The 21,895-nt window shown below is 40.4% G+C and overlaps 2 protein-coding genes across 23 annotated transcripts in view; one reads left to right on the top strand and one right to left on the bottom strand.

The window, feature by feature from the left end:
• Positions 1 to 876: 876 nt before the first annotated feature.
• Positions 877 to 5,581, bottom strand: LOC121574271 (phosphatidylglycerophosphatase and protein-tyrosine phosphatase 1-like). 3 transcript variants are annotated; one of them, XM_041886889.2, is made up of 4 exons: positions 5,297 to 5,581; positions 2,341 to 2,421; positions 1,765 to 1,956; positions 877 to 1,627 (listed from the first exon to the last, which is right to left on the bottom strand). In XM_041886889.2, exons 1-4 carry the CDS (start codon positions 5,447 to 5,449, stop codon positions 1,496 to 1,498), a joined length of 558 nt encoding a protein of 185 aa, XP_041742823.1. In that variant the 5' UTR covers positions 5,450 to 5,581; the 3' UTR covers positions 877 to 1,495. The 3 variants fall into 3 exon arrangements, with proteins under 3 accessions (XP_041742823.1, XP_041742824.1, XP_041742825.1); XM_041886890.2 differs by lacking the exon at positions 5,297 to 5,581 and adding an exon at positions 2,551 to 3,094; XM_041886891.2 differs by lacking the exon at positions 2,341 to 2,421.
• A 708-nt stretch (positions 5,582 to 6,289) lies between these two features.
• LOC121573304 (CUGBP Elav-like family member 1) overlaps positions 6,290 to 21,895 on the top strand; it is a 47,190-nt gene continuing 31,584 nt past the window's right edge. For 19 of the 20 annotated variants that reach the window (XM_045213988.1, XM_045213977.1, XM_045213994.1 and 16 more), the window contains exons 1-3: positions 6,290 to 6,448; positions 8,154 to 8,198; positions 20,533 to 20,655. In XM_045213988.1, coding sequence (XP_045069923.1) covers positions 20,552 to 20,655 — 104 coding nt within the window. In that variant the 5' untranslated portion in view covers positions 6,290 to 6,448; positions 8,154 to 8,198; positions 20,533 to 20,551. The remainder of the gene's footprint in view (positions 6,449 to 8,153; positions 8,199 to 20,532; positions 20,656 to 21,895) is intronic. The other variant, XM_045213995.1, reaches the window with a different exon arrangement.

Below are 21,895 nucleotides of genomic sequence, written 5' to 3'. Positions count from 1 at the left end.
TACAGTTTAACGTACTTTACTGGTTGTTGTACAGTGGTCGTCTTAGCTGTAGGAATGTGAGACAAAACTTTTCAAAGCCCTGGTAGTGTTCAGATTTCAATCATCTGAAGCATGCACACAATATAAAAATAAATGCAGGAGAGGCATGCACACTTGCCTGGATCGTGCATGTTTTTACATGGTTCTGCGTATGCTTCAGGTGATCGAAATTTGAACACACCACCAGCACTTTGAAAATTGTATGTATACTGAACAAAAATATAAACGCAACAATTTCAAAGATTTGACTGAGTTACAGTTCATAGAAGGAAATCAGTCAATTTAAATAAATTCATTAGGCCCTAATCTAATCTTGAGACATCTGTGGCATTGTGTTGTGTGACAAAACTGCACATTTTAGTGGCCTTTTGTCCCCAGCACAAGGTGCACCTGTGTAATGATCACGCTGTTTAGTCAGCTTCTTGATATGCCACACCTGTCAGGTGGATGGATTATCTTGGCATAGGAGAAATGCTCACTAACAGGTATGTAAACAAATTTGTGCACACAATTTTAGAGAAATAAGCTTTTTGTGCATATGGAAAATGTCTTGGATCTTTTATTTCAGCTCATGAAAAATGGGACCAACACTTTACAAATTGCATTTATATTTTTGTTCAGTATAATTATATACTTTCATGTGGATATTGTCTCACATTCCTACCGCCAAAAGGACCAACTGCACAGACAACCGGTAAAGTACGTTAACATATCATTTTATTCAACAGGTAGCTTAGTAGTTAAGAGCGTTGTGCCAGTAACCGAAAGGTCGCTGGTTCTAATCCCTGAGCCGACTAGGTCAAAAATCTGTCGATGTGCCCTTGAGCAAGGCACTTAACCCTAATTGCTCCTGTAAGTCGCTCTGGATAAGAGCGTCTGCTAAATGACTAAAATGTAAATGTAAATGTAACAGGTCGTGAGCGGAAACTTTCCTGATTCAAAAGCTCACTTCAACATCGGCTTTCCAGACAATTAGGCCCCACGTTCACTCCGGTTATGTTTCAATGGATAAAGTATCAATAGCTATCCTTTTATAATAATAAGTCATTATTTTCCAAGACGTTTTTTACAACCCATCAGTGAAATTAGTAACAATCAAAACAAAACTAATTTTCTTAACATAGAAATTGTAATCAAATTTCCTATTAAGGAAGATTAATAAATGTGTAGAAACATGCTTTTAAATACACCCCCCTCACCCACCTGTCAATACTTCGATGGACACTGCATTTTATTATACCTCATGTTCTGATGAGCTGTGATAAAACACTTGAATTATACAAAACATTTGAGAATTATACAATGCACTTGATCCAGTAGAGTAACAAAACTATGTAATAAAGAATGAGCTCAAGGTCAAAAATCCCTTCAACCAGCACATTGTTTGTCTTGACAAAGCTCATTTTACAGTTTCTGTAAGAGTGCAATAAAGTATGCTGGCAGCCTCTCAACACTCTTAAATGGAACCACCGCCACAGACTTGCTGATGGTACCGCCGAAGCATCTCCAGCTGTGCAGAACGAATTATTACATGTGGTCGGACAGAGGCCAACATCTGACATGCTTCCTCTGGACTCCAGCAGTGTATCTGTAAACAGACCAACAAACTGATGTACAAGTTAAGTAGATGCAACTAATTCAGTACTAGTGATGATCTGGATAGCCAGCAGTGGCAGTCGATGGAAAGCAAAGACTTTCGTTTGCTGGACAAAGCCACTGACTCACCCGTATGATGTATGCAGCAGCTAGTGTAGCACTGCGACAGCGTCCAGCCTTACAGTGGACATACACACTGGAGCCCTTTTCCCGGTGACTGAGTGCGAACTCCACTCCTCTGTGCAGGTTCTCTAGACTGGGCACACCGGTCAGGTCCACTGTGCTGAGTCGCAGCTGCTCCACCCCCTCGGCTTTCCACTCCTGTTTCAAAACAAACAAAGCTGTTTCTAATACAACTTCACATTTCCTACGATAAAACTCATAACAAGCAATGTTTCTTGTCCACATGAACATACAGGACATTCCCCAGACCTTGCCTACAATGGCACCATTTAGCTCTTTTTAAATCAGAGGTTCTGTATTTATTTATGTGGCTATTAAATTACTGTACCAACAGATAGAGCAGGGCCAACCCACATAGACAGGCTTTTGTTCTAACTCTGCTCTACCACACCTGAATCAGTTTATCAAGGTCCTGATGATGAGCTGCCGAGTAGGTAGCTTATAGAGCAGGACTGAAATAAGACTCCACACCTCTCTCCAAGAGGGCCATTGATTTTCATAGGAAGTAAATAATCAGCTCACCTCAGCTGAGTTGCAGAAGTATTTTGTTTCATATTCCTCGTTCATGGTTATCACCCCCCTGACATTTTCTGTCTGCACCAGCTGGAAGTAGAACATAATGTTGATGGCAATGTTTTTTTTTTACATTAGAAAATCAGTAGCGCGTGCATGCCAGCTACAAGTAGTTGACTGGACTGGAGTTCACATAACCAAAATTCATTAGCTAGCTACCTCCTTAGTCATTGATTTGAAAGGCAGGGCTCCTAGAATGACAGTCTGATCCACGCGATTGAACCACCGTCTTGAGGATACTTTTTCCATGACAACATTATACGCTAATGTGGGATAAAACAGTATCCTTGCTAACGCGACAGACATGTTCACACTTTAGTTTACAGCGTCGTCAGCACCTCTGAAATGTTAAAGAAAATTCCAAATCCGAGGTACATGTACAGCCCACCACAAACCAGCAACATCTAAATGAGTGGTAGGAAAGTGTTGTTCCAGAGGTACTATTCAACCTAACATGCTACTTCGCCTTGTGGTCCGGAGGACTTATTACACACGAAGTAAATGGTTAGATTGAAGAAAAATAACCAGATACATGAATATGGGCGAGTTAATATATTTTCCATAGGATAGTTTCGAGACAGTTTCTATCTACAAGCCATTAGACTGCTGAACACTTGAACTGGACTGACCATCTGCTCTGATTCCCCGCGCGTTAGCACACACGACAACTGCTGCTGCCAGACTCTTATTATACTGATCAATTTATACCCTTGCTCCCCATCTATGGAACGCAGTTTGGGTCTTTGCGTGTAAAAAAAAAGCTTTTAATTTGACACGTCAAATAATACAATTATATTATAGAATGTTGTGTGTGCAAGCCAAGCGCCACCACTACGATCAAGTAGCACTGTCAAAGCTGTACAAAAAAAAGTATCCAAACAAGCACACACCGGCCACCAACGATGTGTTTACAATAGCGCGTTGGTAATAGTGCATTATTTGTTCGACCGAATGGGAAAACGTTTGTGTGAGCATTTGAAATAAGATCAGGATCAAACGAGCAGGATCAAAAATGTTTGCAAATATACATACAGATGTTATTAGCAACTTCTGGGGTAGCTAGCTAGCTAACTTTAGCTTGATAACGTTACCTAGCTAGCACCAATGCCAACTAACGTTAGCCTGAAAACAATGACCAATAGAAACTGCAGTCAATTTCAATATGCTTAGCAATGATTTAGGAATCCATGTGAGTAAGTATTAGATAGGTAGCCACTTGAAATTGAACTTCAGTTCATGAAAATAACTAGCTAGCCAGCTACTTAACCCTGTTGCCCAAAGCTAACGTTATAAGCAGCCAATAAACTTCATCTGGCTGGTGATGCTTGACCCGACCGGTTTATGTGTTGTGAAAATAGCCACAATAAGGATTGGCCACAATAGTGGATTTTGCAGTTTGCCTTCAAAATAAAGGTAACTCTTTGAAAGTGACGCAGAAGGTTACAATTGGTGAAATCATGCAATATATAGACTAGATACTGTTTAACAAGGTTGGAATGTGGAGCAATGAAATGGGGTATCAGTCTACTCGGTGTCACCCACAGAACACAATTGTGAAGAGTTTACGCAAATATTAGCGCTGTAGCTCTTATCACGGGACTGTGACCGTGTGAAATCACCTACCCAGTCAGCCTATTGTGCATATTGACATTCATTTTGCACTGTACAGCCTTACCTAAGGATTGGGGATCAATTAAATGGGGTGTCAGTTTACTCAGTACCAAGAGCTTTTTTCCCAACGTCCTCCTCAGAGTTATCAGACTCCAAAACATCCAGGTTGTATTGTTTTTCCTCTGGAATAGTGTTCAATACACATAGTAGGGTGACTGGTATAATACATGTGGCTCAATTCACAGTGGTTTCAGAGTCCTGCAATAAGAGCTAAGACGCTAATGTTCTCTGGGTGTCACTGAGTAGCCTGATACCCCATGTCATTTATCCATAATCCATAGGTAAGGCTGTACAGTGAAATAAATATGCCCCCAATGCAATTCTAAAGTCTAATACATCCAGTGTGATTTCAACAGATTTGTCAAAATAACAAATTATTTTATTTTGTTGAATTTATATAACAATCCAACCTCGTTTAGCATGATCCATGGCATTATTCCACTATTTGTATTAATTTGCATCACTGTCAATTACAAACCTTTATTTTGAAGGCTAACCGCAAATTCCAATATTGTGACTAATCCTTATTATGGCTAGCTTCACATTGGTGGGTCCGACCACCATTAATCAAATAAGAACAGTTTTATAAATTAGGGGTATTTTAGATGATGACACCTAGCTAGATAGTTAGCTAGCTAACTATAGCTACTGAAACAGATTATGTCGTTTTGCTATGTTTTTGGGGAAGAACATTGTTTGCATCCATCAGCTAACGTTAGCTAGCTTTTTTTTATGACCAGCACTGTCCAGAGCTTGGGGAAAGGCAGGTGCGAGAGACAAAACTTTACCAGCATCATAGCATACGTATCAATGAGTCGTTGTGACATATGAAATACGAGTTATAGTGTAATCAATGTGTAATAACTACGTAAAAATTGTATGAACGTGTAAAATTTGTATGTGACATGCAGTCATATTCAGGTCCTGATTGGTCAACAAGCTTATTTGACACGTTAAATAGTGTTATTTGACGTGTATCTTTTTTGGCACGCAAAGACCCAAACGACGTTCTATACCCATCCCCAATACACGTGTAAATGTTGTACTATAAATTGTGCCTTTCTGTATTATACATATGCTAAAATGTTTATTATATTCTACTGCCATTTACTTTATGTTCGTATTCTTATTTTTTTTACTATTTCGTATTGTTGCATTGTCGAGAAGGAACCTGTAAGTAAGCATTTCGTTGGACGATGTATGGATATCCTGTTATAAAACTTCAAACACATACCCAGTATCTGTGCTTTAGAGATGTCAGCGATGAGTGTCTCCTCTCTAACACGAAGCTCCGATTCAAACTCAAATTAGACAGCTCTGCAAGCGTTATGTGAAAATACGTTCGGTATTCACCGAATGTGGGGTTTCGCTGAGCAACTATCTTCATTTACTCCCGTGACGGCCAGTATGTACTTCCAAAAAATTATAATAAAATGTTTTACAAGCAACAGAAAAAAACACTCTTCAGCACTTCCAATGTATTGAGCTGTTCGACCTGTGCGTGACAGTAAGGTTAGTGCTATCCGGGATCCTTGGGATGTGAGTGAAAAGGCATTCTTTGGATTGCGTGTACATTTTTATTTAGACCTTTTAGAATATCGGCCTTAATGATAGAGATAGTTGCTCAGCGAAACATATTTGGTGAGTAACGAACGTATTTGACATTAACATCAACATCTCTAAAAGCAGATACTGGGGCAGGATCAGCCAGCTGTCAAAACCTGGCAACTATCAACTGAGAAACATTAACATCTGTGTAATTGCTTGTTTCAGATGCAGACAGTGTTGTACAACAGACTTCTCAGAATTCGTTTCACACGCTGCTCAAAATGTTGTTTTTCTCTTGCACCTGGAGAAGAGGCAACTTACATCAAAAGACATTGATCAACATAAATTGAATGGCAACGCAATAATTTTGCAGCTGACCATTGAGCTATAAAATAACAGAATGACTACATCACATCCTTCCATTAGAACGGATCTAGAACTTACCATGTTGTGACAAGGGGGACACTTGTTATTCTAAATGGCACAATGGGTCTAAAGGCGACCCGAAAACGCAAGGAAAATTGTTACATATAACGCACATTTAGAAAACGCTTACAAAAAATATTTTGCAAACATTGTTTGGTCCAACATTCACTTCAATTAAAAAACATCCTCGCCGGTCACACCCCCAATCCCCTGTTTCCGAGAGTTTGATGGTAAATGCAGGAAAGACCGCCATTTTGCACAGCTCCCTTGCAAGATAGAAGTACAAATCTAAAAGTGAGCTGGTGAAGAAAATAATTAATAAGCCACCAAACATACACTTAGCAAATATTGATAACACACTGTGTTGGCGAAACACTTAGCTAGTTGCATTTAAAGTTAAGACATCACACAGGTAAGTAGGGTAAAAGTAAAATTATTTGCCGGCTAATTTAGCTAGTTATCAAATGTGTTATCTTGCCAATGCTATAGCGGCGCACATTTGGCTTGTTTATGGATCAGTCAGCTGGCTCAGCAAAGAGGGTCACAAACAACATGCGTCATTAAACTGCTTTACAGAAAGCTAGCTACCTGTTTGGTAAATGGAACCATTCTTACCAAAAAATAAAATACAAAATGCTAGTTAATGCTTCCCAAATACGCATGGTTCTTCTTTTAATAATGTTTGCATTTAGCTAACAGAAGACTGAAATAGCCTGTCAGTGTGCTTATCAACAAGCACCAAGCCTGGTTCTAAACAGCTAGCCTCACACTACGAGTTGGCTAACTAGCAACAACACTTGCTGTTTCACAGAACAGCTACTGTTCGGTGCCAAATCTGGTAATATATTGGATTTGATGCTCAATACACTTGAAACAAACAAGGAAAGCATCTATTTATTTCTGCTCGCCTAACGTTAGAACAAAAATGCCGAAATAAATAGGCTCGCTAGCTGCTAGCCATTTCACAATTAATTTCTAAACGTTGAATCGAGAAGATATTCTGAAGTATCTGTTGAACATTTCCAATTTCTACAACCCTTGCATCAATCACTAGAATAACTAGCTAGCAACGTTAGTTAGCTAAATGAGGGGTGAGGTCAGTCTACTTGAACGTCTGTTCTCAGGCCACATACGAGAGTTGCAACAGTGGCAGTTCAAAAACCGTGGTTGAGGCTTGTGTGCTACGTGTTTCCCAAGTGAATCTTCAAGAGCAACTATTTAAGTTGCCAATATACAGTAATTATTATTGTTCGAAATTCCACCAAAAGGTGTGATACCACGACAACCCAAAACAACTGGTGTCTTCATAATAGTGACTTCGATGGATCTCTGCAGTGCACCGGCGAGTCACCTGCCTACAGTTTTCTGTGTCCATATGCAATGTTCCCTTCGTTAAAATCTAGCGTTTTCATACATAAGAATGTAGCTGTCTAATGCAGCTGTTATGTGTGTAGAGAATTTCTGATGGATGACAACTGGTTCTCTACAGGTTCGGTTGGAGTAATGACTAATTTTATGAGATGGAGTTTGGTCAAACAGACAAGTGGTCATAACCTCACATGACATTATCAATGTTTCATTATGCATATAAGATGCAGCATAAGAAATGTTTTAAGTATTGACACATTTACTGAAATTGATTGCATACAAATAATTTAGTGTTGTCATGTCACTATCTGGGGCGTTGCAATTTCACCTACAGCACTGGATGAGGGTGGTGGTGGTATGCATGACAAGTTGAAGATGGCTTGTGTTAGTTATTCAATGCTGTTAAGTTGTCATGGAGCCATGGAGTCATCCATACTGGAGAACTTGGGGCGGCAGGTAGCTTAGTGGGTAAGAGCGTTGTGCCAGTAACCGAAAGGTCGCTGGTTCTAATCCCCGAGCCGACTAGGTGAAAAATCTGTCGATGTGCCCTTAAGCAAGGCACTTAACCCTAATTACTCCTGTAAGTCACTCTGGATAAGAGTGTCTGCTAAATGACTAGTAGGTTTAGATCTCAGAAGCAAATCATCAGCTCTGACTCTTGTCTTATTGCTTAAAACACCAAAAGTGAGAATGAATGGCTGTTAAATGTCAATCACAGATTTGGTCATTATATGTCTATTTATTAACAGGATAAAGGGGGAAGAACCATTACCTACGTGACAAGCAAACCCAGGGTAAGTCATCAGGCTAGTCATTTTCAGCCACTCTTCTCTCTGACTCATCTACTGCTTAGAGGCAGACTACATCTTAATAATGTCATTTTAAGTAATGGTCTCAGCTGGCTTAAAATGGTATTCAAAGAGCTGTAGTAGTAGCCTATTGGGTCACTGAAACAATAAGGCTATTTTGACGCAGGGCAAGTAGGCTATTTTTCATCACATGGGCAGAAAAAGCACAAGAGGCTAAACATGATTACCCATTTTAACCACAACATGTAGCTTTCTTATGGCCAAATTGAAATGTTTCTAACAGAATAAATATAAAATGCAAATGCATGTGAACACTTTGGAGATTATGGGGACATTATCAGACCAAAGGTGAGGACACAACAGTTCACCTGACACAAAACTGAATCCAAACATTACACTTTTGATTGTATGTGCATTTTACATTTAGTGTACTTGTAACAGCATTTGTCAATAATGAAATCTGAAAATACTCTGGATACATTCAGTAACAAATTAAGAATATTCATTGAAATATTGGTAGGTGCAACAAGAAAAAACAATTAAGGGATTGAGTGAGAGGTCTAACTGGTGTCTCCAAGTGGCCACACACCATGCCAAACTGCACAGTTCCTAAGTAATTTCAATTCACTTTTATGACTCAAGGTAAGAGCCTTCAACTATAAGGCACCTTTTTTTTTTAGCTCTCCTAGCTTTGGGATTGAGGAACTGAAGCATGCACACTTGTAGTTTTTTGTTTGGAACACAACCCATCACACAATTACTGTTGTTGTTTACGCAATCCAAAAACGTTCTATTATAAATCCCAATCTGGGTCAGCTGGGCGTCATTTGAAAGCTTATTCTATTGCCAAAATGTTTTGCTAAGTTATAAAATACGATCTTAGTGTTAGGCTTCCACAAGGCACTTCAGACAAACAGATTGTAATTTTGGTGCATATATAATTGAGTCATTAGTGCATTCAAGTGCTTGTAACTGGGAATCAAAATGGCATGCCCGTATGGTCCACATATCTAAATGAATCTGAACAACCCTTTAATTGGAACAGAATATGGAAAAATATGACCTTGGAGTCCCGTAATCCGAACCATCAATTTATACATTTAAAGTTTGTTCACAGACTGTATTTAACACCAAGGAAAAGTTTTACGATCAAATTGGCCCTAACTCCCAACTGTTCACTGTGTCCCCTAAATCAGGTAGGCACATTCCTTCATATGACGTTGGAGTGCCATGCAGTTAAATGCTTCTGGGACGAAGTGCATGAATGTAAATATTAAATGTGTTGCATCTTCTATGTTACTTAACGATGACAGTTCCTTGAATCTCTGTCAATCAGAGACAATTATTGCTGGCAGGCAGGACTGCCGCAAAAAAGATGTTGGCTCTTAGATGGCAAATAGCCCACTCTCTCAAATCACCAATGGATACAGTTACTGTTATAAGTTATAACATTAAAATTATTGACAGTGAGAATGAATGGTGCAAGTCAAGAAACAATTGAGGCCTGGATAAATATACTTGACTCTGTAAAGAATAATCTCAGCTAAAGCCCAACACATACATACATACATACATACATACATACATACATACAAACAAAATATACACTCAGTGGCCAGTTATTAGGTACATGTTCACGAAAATGGTTCGCTCCTACAGACAGTGAGTCACGTGGCCGTGCTTGCTATATAAAGCAGGCAGACGGGCATCGAGGCATTGAGTTACTGTTCGATTGAACGTTACAATGTGCAAAACGGGTTAAGGGGTGGTGGGCGTTGGTAGATAGAGATATGGGGGGGTGGGGACTGCAAACCAACATGTGTTGCTAGGCGGGGTGGGAAGGGGTGGAAAACATGGTTTCCGCGGGGGTTGTTTCTCTTTTCTTTACATACCAACTTTATTATTACAAAATCCTGTGATCAATATGATAATTTCTCTGTATGCATTCGTACTTCGTAATTTTTTTGCTTTAGCGTGGCAGCCTATGGTTACATGTGGTATAAACTGTGTAAATGTATATGAATATCGTACATGTAAAATACAGTGCCTTCAGAAAGTATTCACACCCCTTGACTTTTTCCATATTTTGTTGTGTTACAGCCTGAATTTAAAATGGATTAAATAGAGATATTTTGTCACTGGCCAAACACACAATACTCCATAATGTCTAAGTGGAATTATGTTTTTGAAATGTTTACAAATTAATCAAAAAATGAACAAATGAAATGTCTTGAGTCAATAAGTATGCAACCCCTTCGTTATGGCAAGCCTAAATAAGTTCAGGAGTAAAAATGTGCATGGACTCTGTGTGCAATAATAGTGTTTAACATGATTTTTGAATGACTACCATATGTCTGTACCCCATACATACAATTATCTGTAAGGTCCCTCAGTCGAGCAGTACATTTCAAACACAGATTCAACCACAAAGACCAGGGAAGTTTTCTAATGCCTCGCGAAGAAGGGCACCTATTGGTAGATGGGTAAAAAAAAATCAGACATTGAAAATCCCTTTGAGCATGGTGAAGTTATTAATTACACTTTGGATGGTGTATCAATACACCCAGTCACTACAAAGATACAGGCCTCCTTCCTAACTCAGTTGCCGGAGACGAAGGAAGCCTCTCAGGGATTTCACAAAGATTTTAAAATCATTTGAGTTTAATGGATGTGATTGGAGAAAACTGAGCATGGATCAACATTGCATTTACTCCACAATACTAACCTAATTGACAGAGGGGAAAGAAGGAAGCCTGGACATAATACAAATATTCAAAAATATGCATCCTGTTTGCAACAGGGCAATACTAAGGTAATACTGCAAAAAATGTGTTGAAGCAATTCACTTTTTGTCCTGAATACAAAGTGTTATTTTTAGGGCAAATCCAATACAACACATCACTGAGTAGCACTCTCCTTATTTTCAAGCATAGTGGTGGCTGCATTATGTTATGGATATGCTTGTAATCATTAAGGAGTTTTTCAGGATAAAAAAGAAACAGCTAAGCACAGGCAAAATCATAGGAAAACCTGGTTCAGTCTGCTTTCCACCAGACACTGGGAGATGAATTCACCTTTCAGCAGGAAAATAACCTAAAACACAAGGCTAAATCTACACTGTAGTTGCTTACCAAGGAGACAGTGATTGTTCTATGGCTTGGGTGGTATCCAGATTGTCTTACCTTCATACCGACCTTGTGTTGTGCCATACCGGGATATTCAGTAATACAAGCACTGAACACAAGGGGCGCAGTTGTCAAAACCCGCTAATACTCTGTAATCCAAAGGTTAGCAATGCTAACAAGTACATGTAAAATCCTATAGAGAATGCGAACTAAATGCTAACGAGCGCATTGCAAACATTTTGTACAGTTTCTGACAAGTAACTCAAATGCTACTTACAGTTTGCTGCACGCACAAAACAAATAATAGCCAGCAAGGCTCTTGATCCAGGAGTGGATTCTCTGCTGTTACCAAGCGGATGCTTGATTTAGGAAGAAGCTAACCACTTAGCTAGATAGCTAACTAGCTACTAAATTAGCAAACCAAATGCACAACTGCAGAGCATTTAGCTCATTTCTGACAGGTAACTTAATAGTTATAAGATGGCAAACATTTAGTTATTAATTCCATACTGTAATTAAATCACCTGGCGCATGCTGCACAACAGTGAGTGACTCACAAGGCTCAGGTCTCTCATCATTGTGTGCTTGTAAACAAACAACACGTGACGGGATTACCGTAAACTTCATAATAATGTGACAGTTGAAATTAAGAACGCAATGTTCTTTATCGCCTAACGTATTGCACAAGTTGACTGTAGGTATTTACTTAAAAAGTAGCTACAAATATTCAAATTGATAAAAAAAACGTAGTTTAAATGGTATTGACATTATTGAAAAACCATCCCGTGGCTTTTTCCAAATACCCCGATATACGGTATACCGCCCAAGCCTAATGGCAAGACCTGAAAATGGTTTTCTAGCGATGATCAACAACCAATTTGACTGAGCTTGAAGAATTTTGAAAAGAGTCATGGACATATGTTGCACAATCCAGGTGTGAAAAGCTCTTAGAGACTTAACCAGAAAGACTCCCAGATGTAATCGCTGCCAAAGTTGCTTTTGCAAAGTATTGACTCGGGTGTGAATACTTATGTAAATTATATTTCTGTATTTCATTATCAATAACTTTGTAAACATTTATAAAACCATGTTTTCACATTGTCGTTATGGGGTATTGTGTGTGTGTGTGTGTGTGTGTGTATGGGTGAGAAAAACAATTTAATCAATTTTGAATTCAGGCTGTAACACAATAAAATGTGGAATAAGTCAAGGGATATGAATACTTTCTGAAGGCACTGTATGCTGCCAAATACGCAGGACAGACTTAGTGGGGCTCTGGTGAGACAGACTGGTCATGGATGAGTGCATATAATATCTGATGGGTCAGGGTTAAAACCGGACTGGGCAGGGAAAGGGATAGGAATTTTACTATGATGCAGAACAGGAAGAGGGAAGGGAATATAGGGCTCTCTACTAACATTTTCCCCAGGTGGCATTGGCGCCACTAACTTTTTCAGTTGGTGGTACCAGCCCATGATTTGATCGCACCAAAAAAAAAAGCTGGGTCACGCAATAGAATAAATAAGTAATCACTTATAAAGTAATTCACAGCGTTTATTAAGAGGTGTAATATACTACTAAGATGGTATTACATTTACATTTACATTTTAGTCATTTAGCAGACGCTCTTATCCAGAGCGACTTACAATTAGTGAGTGCATATATTTTTCATACTGGCCCCCCGTGGGAATCGAACCCACAACCCTGCCGTTGCAAGCGCTATGCTCTACATACTGAGCTACAGGAGGCCTGTATTCAACAAATACGTTTTTATCACGTCCATGCAGGAATGCAAGATATTCTGATCTGCAACCTAATTCAGTGATTGTCATGAATTTTGGGTTGACAATTAGGCTATTATATTTTACAGTTAAAATACGGATCCAGAATCTTCTGAATTTTCTTTTTTTATTTAAAGAATAATTTGCCTACATCTTCAGATTCCAGTCTGCGCTGGAATTAGGGCTGACCCCAATTATTTGACTGCCGATTGTTTGGTCGATAGGCTGTTGGTCAACCAATATTTTTTTAGTCGAGCAGTAGCAAATATACAGTGCGTTCGGAAAGTATTCAGACCCCTTGAATTTTTCCACATTTTGTTACGTTACAGCCTTATTCTAAAATTGATTAAATTGTTTTCCCCCACTCATTAATCTACACACAATACCCCATAATGACAAAGCAAAAACAGGTTATTAGACATTTTGGCAAATGTATTAAAAATTAAAAACTGATATCACATTTACATAAGTATTCAAACCCTTTACCCAGTACTTTGTTGAAGCACCTTTGGCAGTGATTACAGCCTAGAGTCTTCTTGGGTATGACGCTATAAGCTTGGCACACCAGTATTTGGGGAGTTTTTCCCATTCTTCTCTGCAGATCCTCTCAAGCTCTGTCAGATTGGATGGGGATCGTCGCTGCACAGCTATTTTCAGGTCTTCCCAGAGATTTTAGATCGGGTTCAAATCCGGGCTCTGGCTGGGCCACTCAAGGACATTCAGAGACTTGTCCTGAAGCCACTCTTGCGTTGTCTTGGCTGTGTGCTTAGGGTTGTTTAGTTGACACAATTTAGTCAGTTATCAGTTGCCGCCTTCATCCACCTTTCCAGCCATTTGGGAGATGTAAACACTTTACTCTGCTAATCTTAATCAGCGTAAAGTCAAAATTGAAGTAAGCATACGCTGATTAAAACAGCTAGTTTTCTGAACAAGCTTACAAATTATTAGGACATGTAAACAGCTTAAATCGGCATTACAGCGGTGTATTTGATCTGCGCATGGGTGAACACTGGTAGCGCAAGCCTCCGTCTTATGCGCGAGTGAAGTGAGTTCAGAAAAACAAAGTATGCATATTATAAATAGTTTTCGCATGCAAACTTTGTCTGAACTCAGAATCAAATATAACATTGTCGCTGTGGTATAATTTTTTTTAGTTATTGCCGATTTTCTGCATTTATATAAGTCCCGTCAGGTAGCCTGATTTCAGATGTCAAATCAAATCAAAAATCAAATCAAATTTTATTGGTCACATGCGCCGAATACAACAGGTGCAGACATTACAGTGAAATGCTTACTTACAGCCCTTAACCAACAGTGCATTTATTTTAAACAAAAAAGTAAGAATAAAACAACAACAAAAAAAGTGTTGAGAAAAAAAGAGCAGAAGTAAAATAAAGTGACAGTAGGAGGCTATATATACAGTAAAATAAAGTGACAGTAGGGGAGGCTATATATACAGGGGGGTACCGTTGCAGAGTCAATGTGCGGGGGCACCGGCTAGTTGAGGTAGTTGAGGTAATATGTACATGTGGGTAGAGTTAAAGTGACTATGCATAAATACTTACTTAACAGAGTAGCAGCAGCGTAAAAAGGATGGGGTGGGGGCAGTGCAAATAGTCCGGGTAGCCATGATTAGCTGTTCAGAGTCTTATGGCTTGGGGGTAGAAGCTGTTGAGAAGTCTTTTGGACCTAGACTTGGCACTCCGGTACCGCTTGCCGTGCGGTAGCAGAGAGAACAGTCTATGACTAGGGTGGCTGGAGTCTTTGACAATTTTGAGGGCCTTCCTCTGACACCGCCTGGTATAGAGGTCCTGGATGGCAGGGAGCTTTGCCCCAGTGATGTACTGGGCCGTACGCACTCACCCTCTGTAGTGCCTTGCGGTCAGAGGCCAAGCAGTTGCCATACCAGGCGGTGATGCAACCAGTCAGGATGCTCTCGATGGTGCAGCTGTAGAATTTTTGAGGATCTGAGGACCCATGCCAAATCTTTTTAGTCTCCTGAGGGGGAATAGGCTTTGTCGTGCCCTCTTCACGACTGTCTTGGTGTGTTTGGACCATGATAGTTCGTTGGTGATGTGGACACCAAGGAACTTGAAGCTCTCAACCCGTTCCACTACAGCCCCGTCGATGAGAATGGGGGCGTGCTCAGTCCTCTTTTTTTTCCTGTAGTCCACAATCATCTCCTTTGTCTTGGTCACGTTGAGGGAGAGGTTGTTGTCCTGGCACCACACGGCCAGATCTCTGACCTCCTCCCCTATAGGCTGTCTCATCGTTGTCGGTGATCAGGCCTACCACTGTTGTGTCGTCGGCAAACTTAATGATGGTGTTGAGTCGTGCCTGGCCATGCAGTCATGGGTGAACAGAGAGTACAGGAGGGGACTGAGCACGCACCCCTGAGGGGCCCCCGTGTTGAGGATCAGTGTGGCAGATGTGTTGTTACCTACCCTTACCACCTGGGGGCGGCCCGTCAGGAAGTCCAGGATCCAGTTGCAGAGGGAGGTGTTTAGTCCCAGGATCCTTAGCTTAGTGATGAGCTTAGAGGGCACTATGGTGTTGAATGCTGAGCTGTAGTCAATGAATAGCATTCTCACGTAGGTGTTCCTCTTGTCCAGGTGGGAAAGGGCAGTGTGGAGTGCGATAGAGATTGCATCATCTGTGGATCTGTTGGGGCGGTATGCAAATTGGAGTGGGTCTAGGGTTTCTGGGAGTATGCTGTTGATGTGAGCCATGACCAGTCTTTCAAAGCACTTCATGGCTACAGACGTCAGTGCTATGGGTTGGTAGTCATTTAGGCAGGTTATCTTAGAGTTCTTGGGCACAGGGACTATGGTGGTCTGCTTGAAACATGTTGGTATTACAGACTCAGTCAGGGACATGTTGAAAATGTCAGTGAAGACACTTGCCAGTTGGTCAGCACATGCTCGGAGTACACGTCCTGGTAATCCGTCTGGCCCTGCGGCCTTGTGAATGTTGACCTGCTTAAAAGTCTTACTCACATCGGCTACGGAGAGCGTGATCACATAGTCGTCCGGAACAGCTGGTTCTCTCATGCATGCTTCAGTGTTGCTTGCCTCAGGGCGAGCATAGAAGTGGTTTAGCTCGTCTGGTAGGCTTGTGTCACTGGGCAGCTCGCGGCTGTGCTTCCCTTTGTAGTCTGTAATAGTTTTCAAGCCCTGCCACATCCGACGAGCGTCAGAGCCAGTGTAGTATGATTCAATCTTAGACCTGTATTGACTCTTTGCCAATGATGTGGCAAAGAGTCAATACAGGTCTAATGTGTCCATGTAAACAGGATTATTAGGGAAATCGTTTGTCTTGCAAAGTATGTAAACATTTTAAATGAACTATTATATTAATCAGATTATCCACAATAATCATATTATTGTGTGCATTTAACCGTACTCACTGAGGGGTTTCACAGCTTGTAATGAGCTTTTCAATGCATTATTGTGTTATTTCATTTTGGTTATTCATGGCAATGTCAAACTTGTCAGCGGTGTTTCTTGTCCCAGGAATGTGTGTATGTTATAACCCTGCAAGACTGCCAACCTCCTTAGCAACTGTTTTATTAGTAATTCATGGCAACTCCCAGGTTCCTTGTTATCTCGTTTGAATTTTCTGGTCCCATCCCCTAGTATCCCAACCCCTGTCAATCTTTGGTGTGCTAATTGTTTTATCCAGCTGTACTGCTCCCAACAGAGCAGGATATTACATTTTTTGACGGCAGAGCCACTCTCGGAGAGATATACACTACCGTTCAAAAGTTTGGGGACACTTAGACATTTCCTTATTTTTGAAAGAAAAGCAAATGATTTTGCCCATTAAAATAACATCAAATTCATCAGAAATATAGTGTAGACATTGTTAATGTTGTAAATGGCTATTGTAGCTGGAAACGGCAGATTTTTTATGTAATAAAAATTACATAGGTGTACAGAGGCCCATTATCAGCAACCATCAGTCCTGTGTTCCAATGGCACATTGTGTTTGCTAATCCAAGTTTATCATTTTAAAAGGCTAATTGATCATTAGAAAACCCTTTTGCAATTATGTTAGCACAGCTGAAAACTTGTGCTGATTTAAAGAAGCAATAAAACTGGCCTTCTTGAGACTAGTTGAGTATCTGGAGCATCAGCAATTGTGGGTTCAATTACATGCTCAAAATGGCCAGAAACAAATAACTCTCTTCTGAAACTCATCAGTCTATTCTTGTTTTGAGAAATTAAGGCGCTTCCATGCAAGAAATTGCCAAGACACTGAAGGTCTCAACGTCAACAATGAAGAGGCGACTCCAGGATGCTGACCTAGGCAGAGTTACAAAGAAAAGGTCCTTTGTCTGTGTTCTTTTGCCCATTTTAATATTTTATTTTTATTGGCCAGTCTGAGATATGGCTTTTTCTTTGCAACTCTGCCTAGAAGGTCAGCATCCCGGAGTCGCCACTGTTGACATTGAGACTGGTGTCTTGACATGCTACACCTGTCAGGTGGACGGATTAGCTTGGCAATTTGGCAGTACGTCCAACCGGCCTCACAACCGCAGACAACGTTTAACCACGCCAGTCCAGGACCTACACATCCCGCTTATTCACCTGCGGGATCGTCTGAGACCAGCCACCCGGACAGCTGATGAAACTGAGTATTTCTGTCTGTAATAAAGCCCTTTTGTGGAGAAAAACTAATTCTTATTGGCTGGGCCTTGCTCTCCAGTGGGTGGGCCATACTGCGCCAGTGCCCAGTCATGTGAAAACCATAGATTAGGGCCCAATTAATTTATTTCAATTGACTGATTTCCTTATTTGTAAAATATCGTAGAAATTCTTTCATTTTGCATTTATATTTTTGTTCAGTATAATATATACACAACTGAAATATTTTATTAAAGTAATGTTAATAAGTGATATGCAGTAATGGGCAGTCACTACCATCATGGGACTTTTAATAATTGTTTTGGTGTATTTAATGTCCCAAAACAATTAGCGAAACCGAAATTGAAAAGCTAGATTTTTTTTAATTTAAATAATTGAACCGAAATGAACCGATTTCAAAAAGCACTAATCGCTCAGCACTACTGGACAAATAACAGGTTTGCTAATAAGTGTAATTGTAAACCAAGGATCGTCAACTGGTGGCCTGATTTTAAATGTTTATTATAGTTTTTGGAAATAAGACTGTAAAGTCAGTAGGAATTTACCTCAATGATTTTAATTTAGGAAATCTATTCCCAAGTATTTCCACTCATAAATAGAGACGTGATCGTGTACCAATGTAATCAAGGTTTGAAATTATTGTTTTTGTCAAATACAATATCTGTTTTGGCTTCTTGCGTCAATTTGCAGAGTACAAATGATTTATAATTATGTTCCGGCCCCCGACCATCCACTCAAGAAAAATCAGCCCGCGGCTGAATTTAGTTGATGACCCCTAAGGTAAACCCTCTGGGCCCTGTGCTTGGTCCACTAACACCCATCAAGCCAGACAGCAGAGATATTACAGTTAGATAGGACTCATTGCATGGCTGTACTGAGAACGGATCAATAATTCATAGCCCTCAGTGAACAAAACTATCCTAGCCCAGGATTGGTGCATTGCTTGGTTCAGAAAATGAATTGGCCATGTGAAAGGATAAGGCATTCTCGCCAATTATGTGAGTTGCTGGGGTACAACAGTTTTGACAACAACAAAGTGAACACATGTTTGTCTGAGATTAGAGGCCTATGATTGTTTCTCTTTTATTTAAAGTCATTTTCACTTGAGTCATGGAAGATCTGCACAATTTGTAGTTGAGTAGTATCAAGGACTCATTTTCTCTCTTATTGGTGTGTATAAAAAGACTATCCTTGTATTCATGTTTAGTTATTGATGAAAAGTCATCCTAACCTTTAAAGGGATCTCGGGTACTTTTTGTGTTTTTTGGTTTGTACTTTTACCCCTTTTTGTCCCCAATTTCGTGATATCCAATTGGTAGTTAGTCTTGCCCATCGCTGCAACTACCCTACAGACTCGGGAGAGGCAAAGGTCGAGAGCCATGCATCCTCCGAAAAACGACCCTGCCAAGCCGCACTGCTTCTTGACACTGCTCGCTTAACCCGGAAGCCAATGTGTTGGAGGAAACACATCCAGCTGGTGACCGAAGTCAGCTTGCAGTCAGCTTGTTGCCCACCACAAGGGGTCGCTAGAGGCCTAACCCGGACGACACTGGGCCAATTGTGCGCCGCCTCGTGTCTCCCGGTCACGGCCGGCTGTGACACAGCCTGGGAACGAACCCAGGTCTGTAGTGAAGTCTCAAGCGCTGCGATGCAGTGCCTTAGACCGCTGCGCCATTCGGGAGGCGATATCCGGTACTTTTGTATACTTTTTAGCCAGTAGTTCTGAAAGTAGCACCCCACAACCCCAAAAACGGTTCCAAAAAATTGTCCCCGACTATGTGCAGATATGTCACCACTTCATTGCTCTTTCTCGCTCTACTGTGTGTGCATCATGCTAGCTGTCACTGAAATGGCAAGGGGCTGAAGCTCATTGGCCGGAACTCTAATTTTTAGGGGGCTGGCCCACGTGGGAGGAAATGTAGAGAAAATGGCGCTCCACAGCTTCCAGAAAACAGTTGCTTTCAAACTAGGGATTTCGTAGCTAATTGAGGTATGACAGTAATTCTGTTCATAGTTTATACATGTATGAACACATTGAAACATCCAGCCCAAAAAAGGAGGTTTAAAAAAAAAAGATTACTAGTCGCCAAAGTACCGGAGCATGTCTTTAAACACTTTTTGACATGATGGAGTAGCTATGGATATCTACCATGTAAACAGTCCTGAATCTTGGGGCCTTTCAACAACACAGCTAGCCAATTGAATAAGAGTAAATGTTGGTGTACTTCGTGTCAGAAAGCAGTTTTTCACCTTTACACCCCAGGGTTGTTGTAACCTAACCAAATGCCTTGTTCTTAGATTGATAACACATTGACCTTCTCTCATCCCTTGAGTTTGTTGTGCAAATAATTCAGAAAAGCACAAAGTAACTCAGACTAGCAATTCATTTTTGAAATGTAGGCCAAGGAGAAGGCAGTATTTTTAGGTCCACTCATTTCATATCCTCCTTAACGCAGTAAGACAAATCACTACTCTAGTAGCTATGCACTCCATGTAACGTTCTCTAGGTTGCCTGCCCTTCTTTGCATCCAGAAAGAACGTCAATGTACAGTCTAGCCTACATGCAGTGCCTGTAATTGTGTCCAGTTTTGTCATGTACATTTCGATTTCTCTCATATCTTCCATGTGCATGTTACACTTTTTCCTCTGTCAAACTCTGGATCTTTTTGTCTTAGCCACTGTAAGTCCTTTCCATCCACTGTTTGTGTTTTTCTTGTGACGACATGAGTGTCATGTTTGTCCTGTGCTGTTTGGTGTGTTTCTGTAGTGATTGTGAAAGGCACTGAATGGATAGCATCGACGCTGAAGGCTTGTACCTGTCCACGGAGCAGCATGGGCAGCCACAATGTGAGCTTCCCCACACTGCCCTGGAGGTACCCACCATGGGGGGGTAAGAACTCTTTCTCTCCCTTGCTTTTTCCCCTTCAGTGGACCCTCTGCCTACACTGGTATGCTTTGGGTCAACATTCCACTCAAGAGCTAATTCTGGTGCTGAAATGCAGTAGAGGACACTATAGTAGTACATACTAGTTGGGCCTACAAGGAGTGGTTAAGAATTGCATGTGAAGCATGGTAGTGTATCAAGATTCTAAAGTTGGAAGGCCTCAGGATATTTTGAGCATACATTTTGGAAAATGACTCCTGCATCTGCTATTCTATAATGTAGACACTAGTGTTGCACGGTATACTGAAACTTCTGTACCTTTTCAATACTAGAACATGAAAAACGGTTCGGTACTGGAATTTTTTGTTTCGGTACTTGTGTCAAATGTGTCTCTCGGATCAACTCTTATCTGCACAGCCGATGTCCCCCTTATAGTGCGAGGCACGAAACTGTTAATTACTGTTTGCAAAACAATGTCCATACAGGCTAGAACACTTTACAATTCGAGAAGGTATTGGTAGCTTTCAGCTTTGTAAGCTAACTTGTCTTGTTAGCTTACAGCTGAAGCTAACATCAATTGATAGCCATAACGCAAAATATGCTGATTTCAAAGCTGATTTCCACCAAAAACTGTTGAAGTGGGGGTGCTGCCCCCCCTTGTTTTGGGGGGTCCAGTATGCCCCCCAGATAATTTTTATGTAGAAGGACTGAGAAGCTCAGGTGACATTTTTTAAAGGATGTTCTACTCCAAAATGAATAAAAATTAAATTATGCTGACACCATCTAAAATATAATTTCCACTTCCAGAAATGAGCCCAATAACATATTGTTAAAATTAATTTTACATATTGGACTATGCATGGTCCATATTATGAGGAATGCTATTAGCAATAAGCATTATCACCTGTAGCCCAACTGATGCAGCATAAATAAACTATAAATAAATATGCTGAAGCATGAGGTTATGTATCTGCATTTATCCTTATTGGGCTAATCATTAGCCAGGTTCCAAATGTGATATTTTAACTAGTTCGCATCCTATTGATTAATTTTATATCTAAAAATGTTTTGCATAAACAGTGAATATAATGTAGGCCAACCTGTTAGGGTAACTTGGGGTAACACACCCCCCTGCCTGTACTTCTCACAGAAACCACTTCATGTCACAATTTTTTCCTCCAATACTTTCCCTGGTTGCCACAACTTTTGCTCAGCAAAAAATGTCATCTGTCTACTCACAATTTAT

The sequence above is a fragment of the Coregonus clupeaformis genome, unplaced genomic scaffold (assembly GCF_020615455.1).
Source record: "Coregonus clupeaformis isolate EN_2021a unplaced genomic scaffold, ASM2061545v1 scaf0180, whole genome shotgun sequence".
NCBI lineage: Eukaryota > Metazoa > Chordata > Actinopteri > Salmoniformes > Salmonidae > Coregonus > Coregonus clupeaformis.
Note: the sequence above shows the minus strand (reverse complement) of the source record. Positions and strands in the feature narration are given on the sequence as shown.

Coding starts and splice junctions, on each gene's coding strand:
- LOC121574271 (XM_041886889.2), bottom strand. CDS start 5,449: ATGAAGATAGTTGCTCAGCGAAACCCCACATTCGGTGAATACCGAACG. Junction 2,422..5,296: donor CTCTAAAGCACAGATACTGG/GTATGTGTTTGA, acceptor TTCTACTTCCAG/CTGGTGCAGACAGAAAATGT. Junction 1,628..1,764: donor CTGCTGCATACATCATACGG/GTGAGTCAGTGG, acceptor GTCTGTTTACAG/ATACACTGCTGGAGTCCAGA.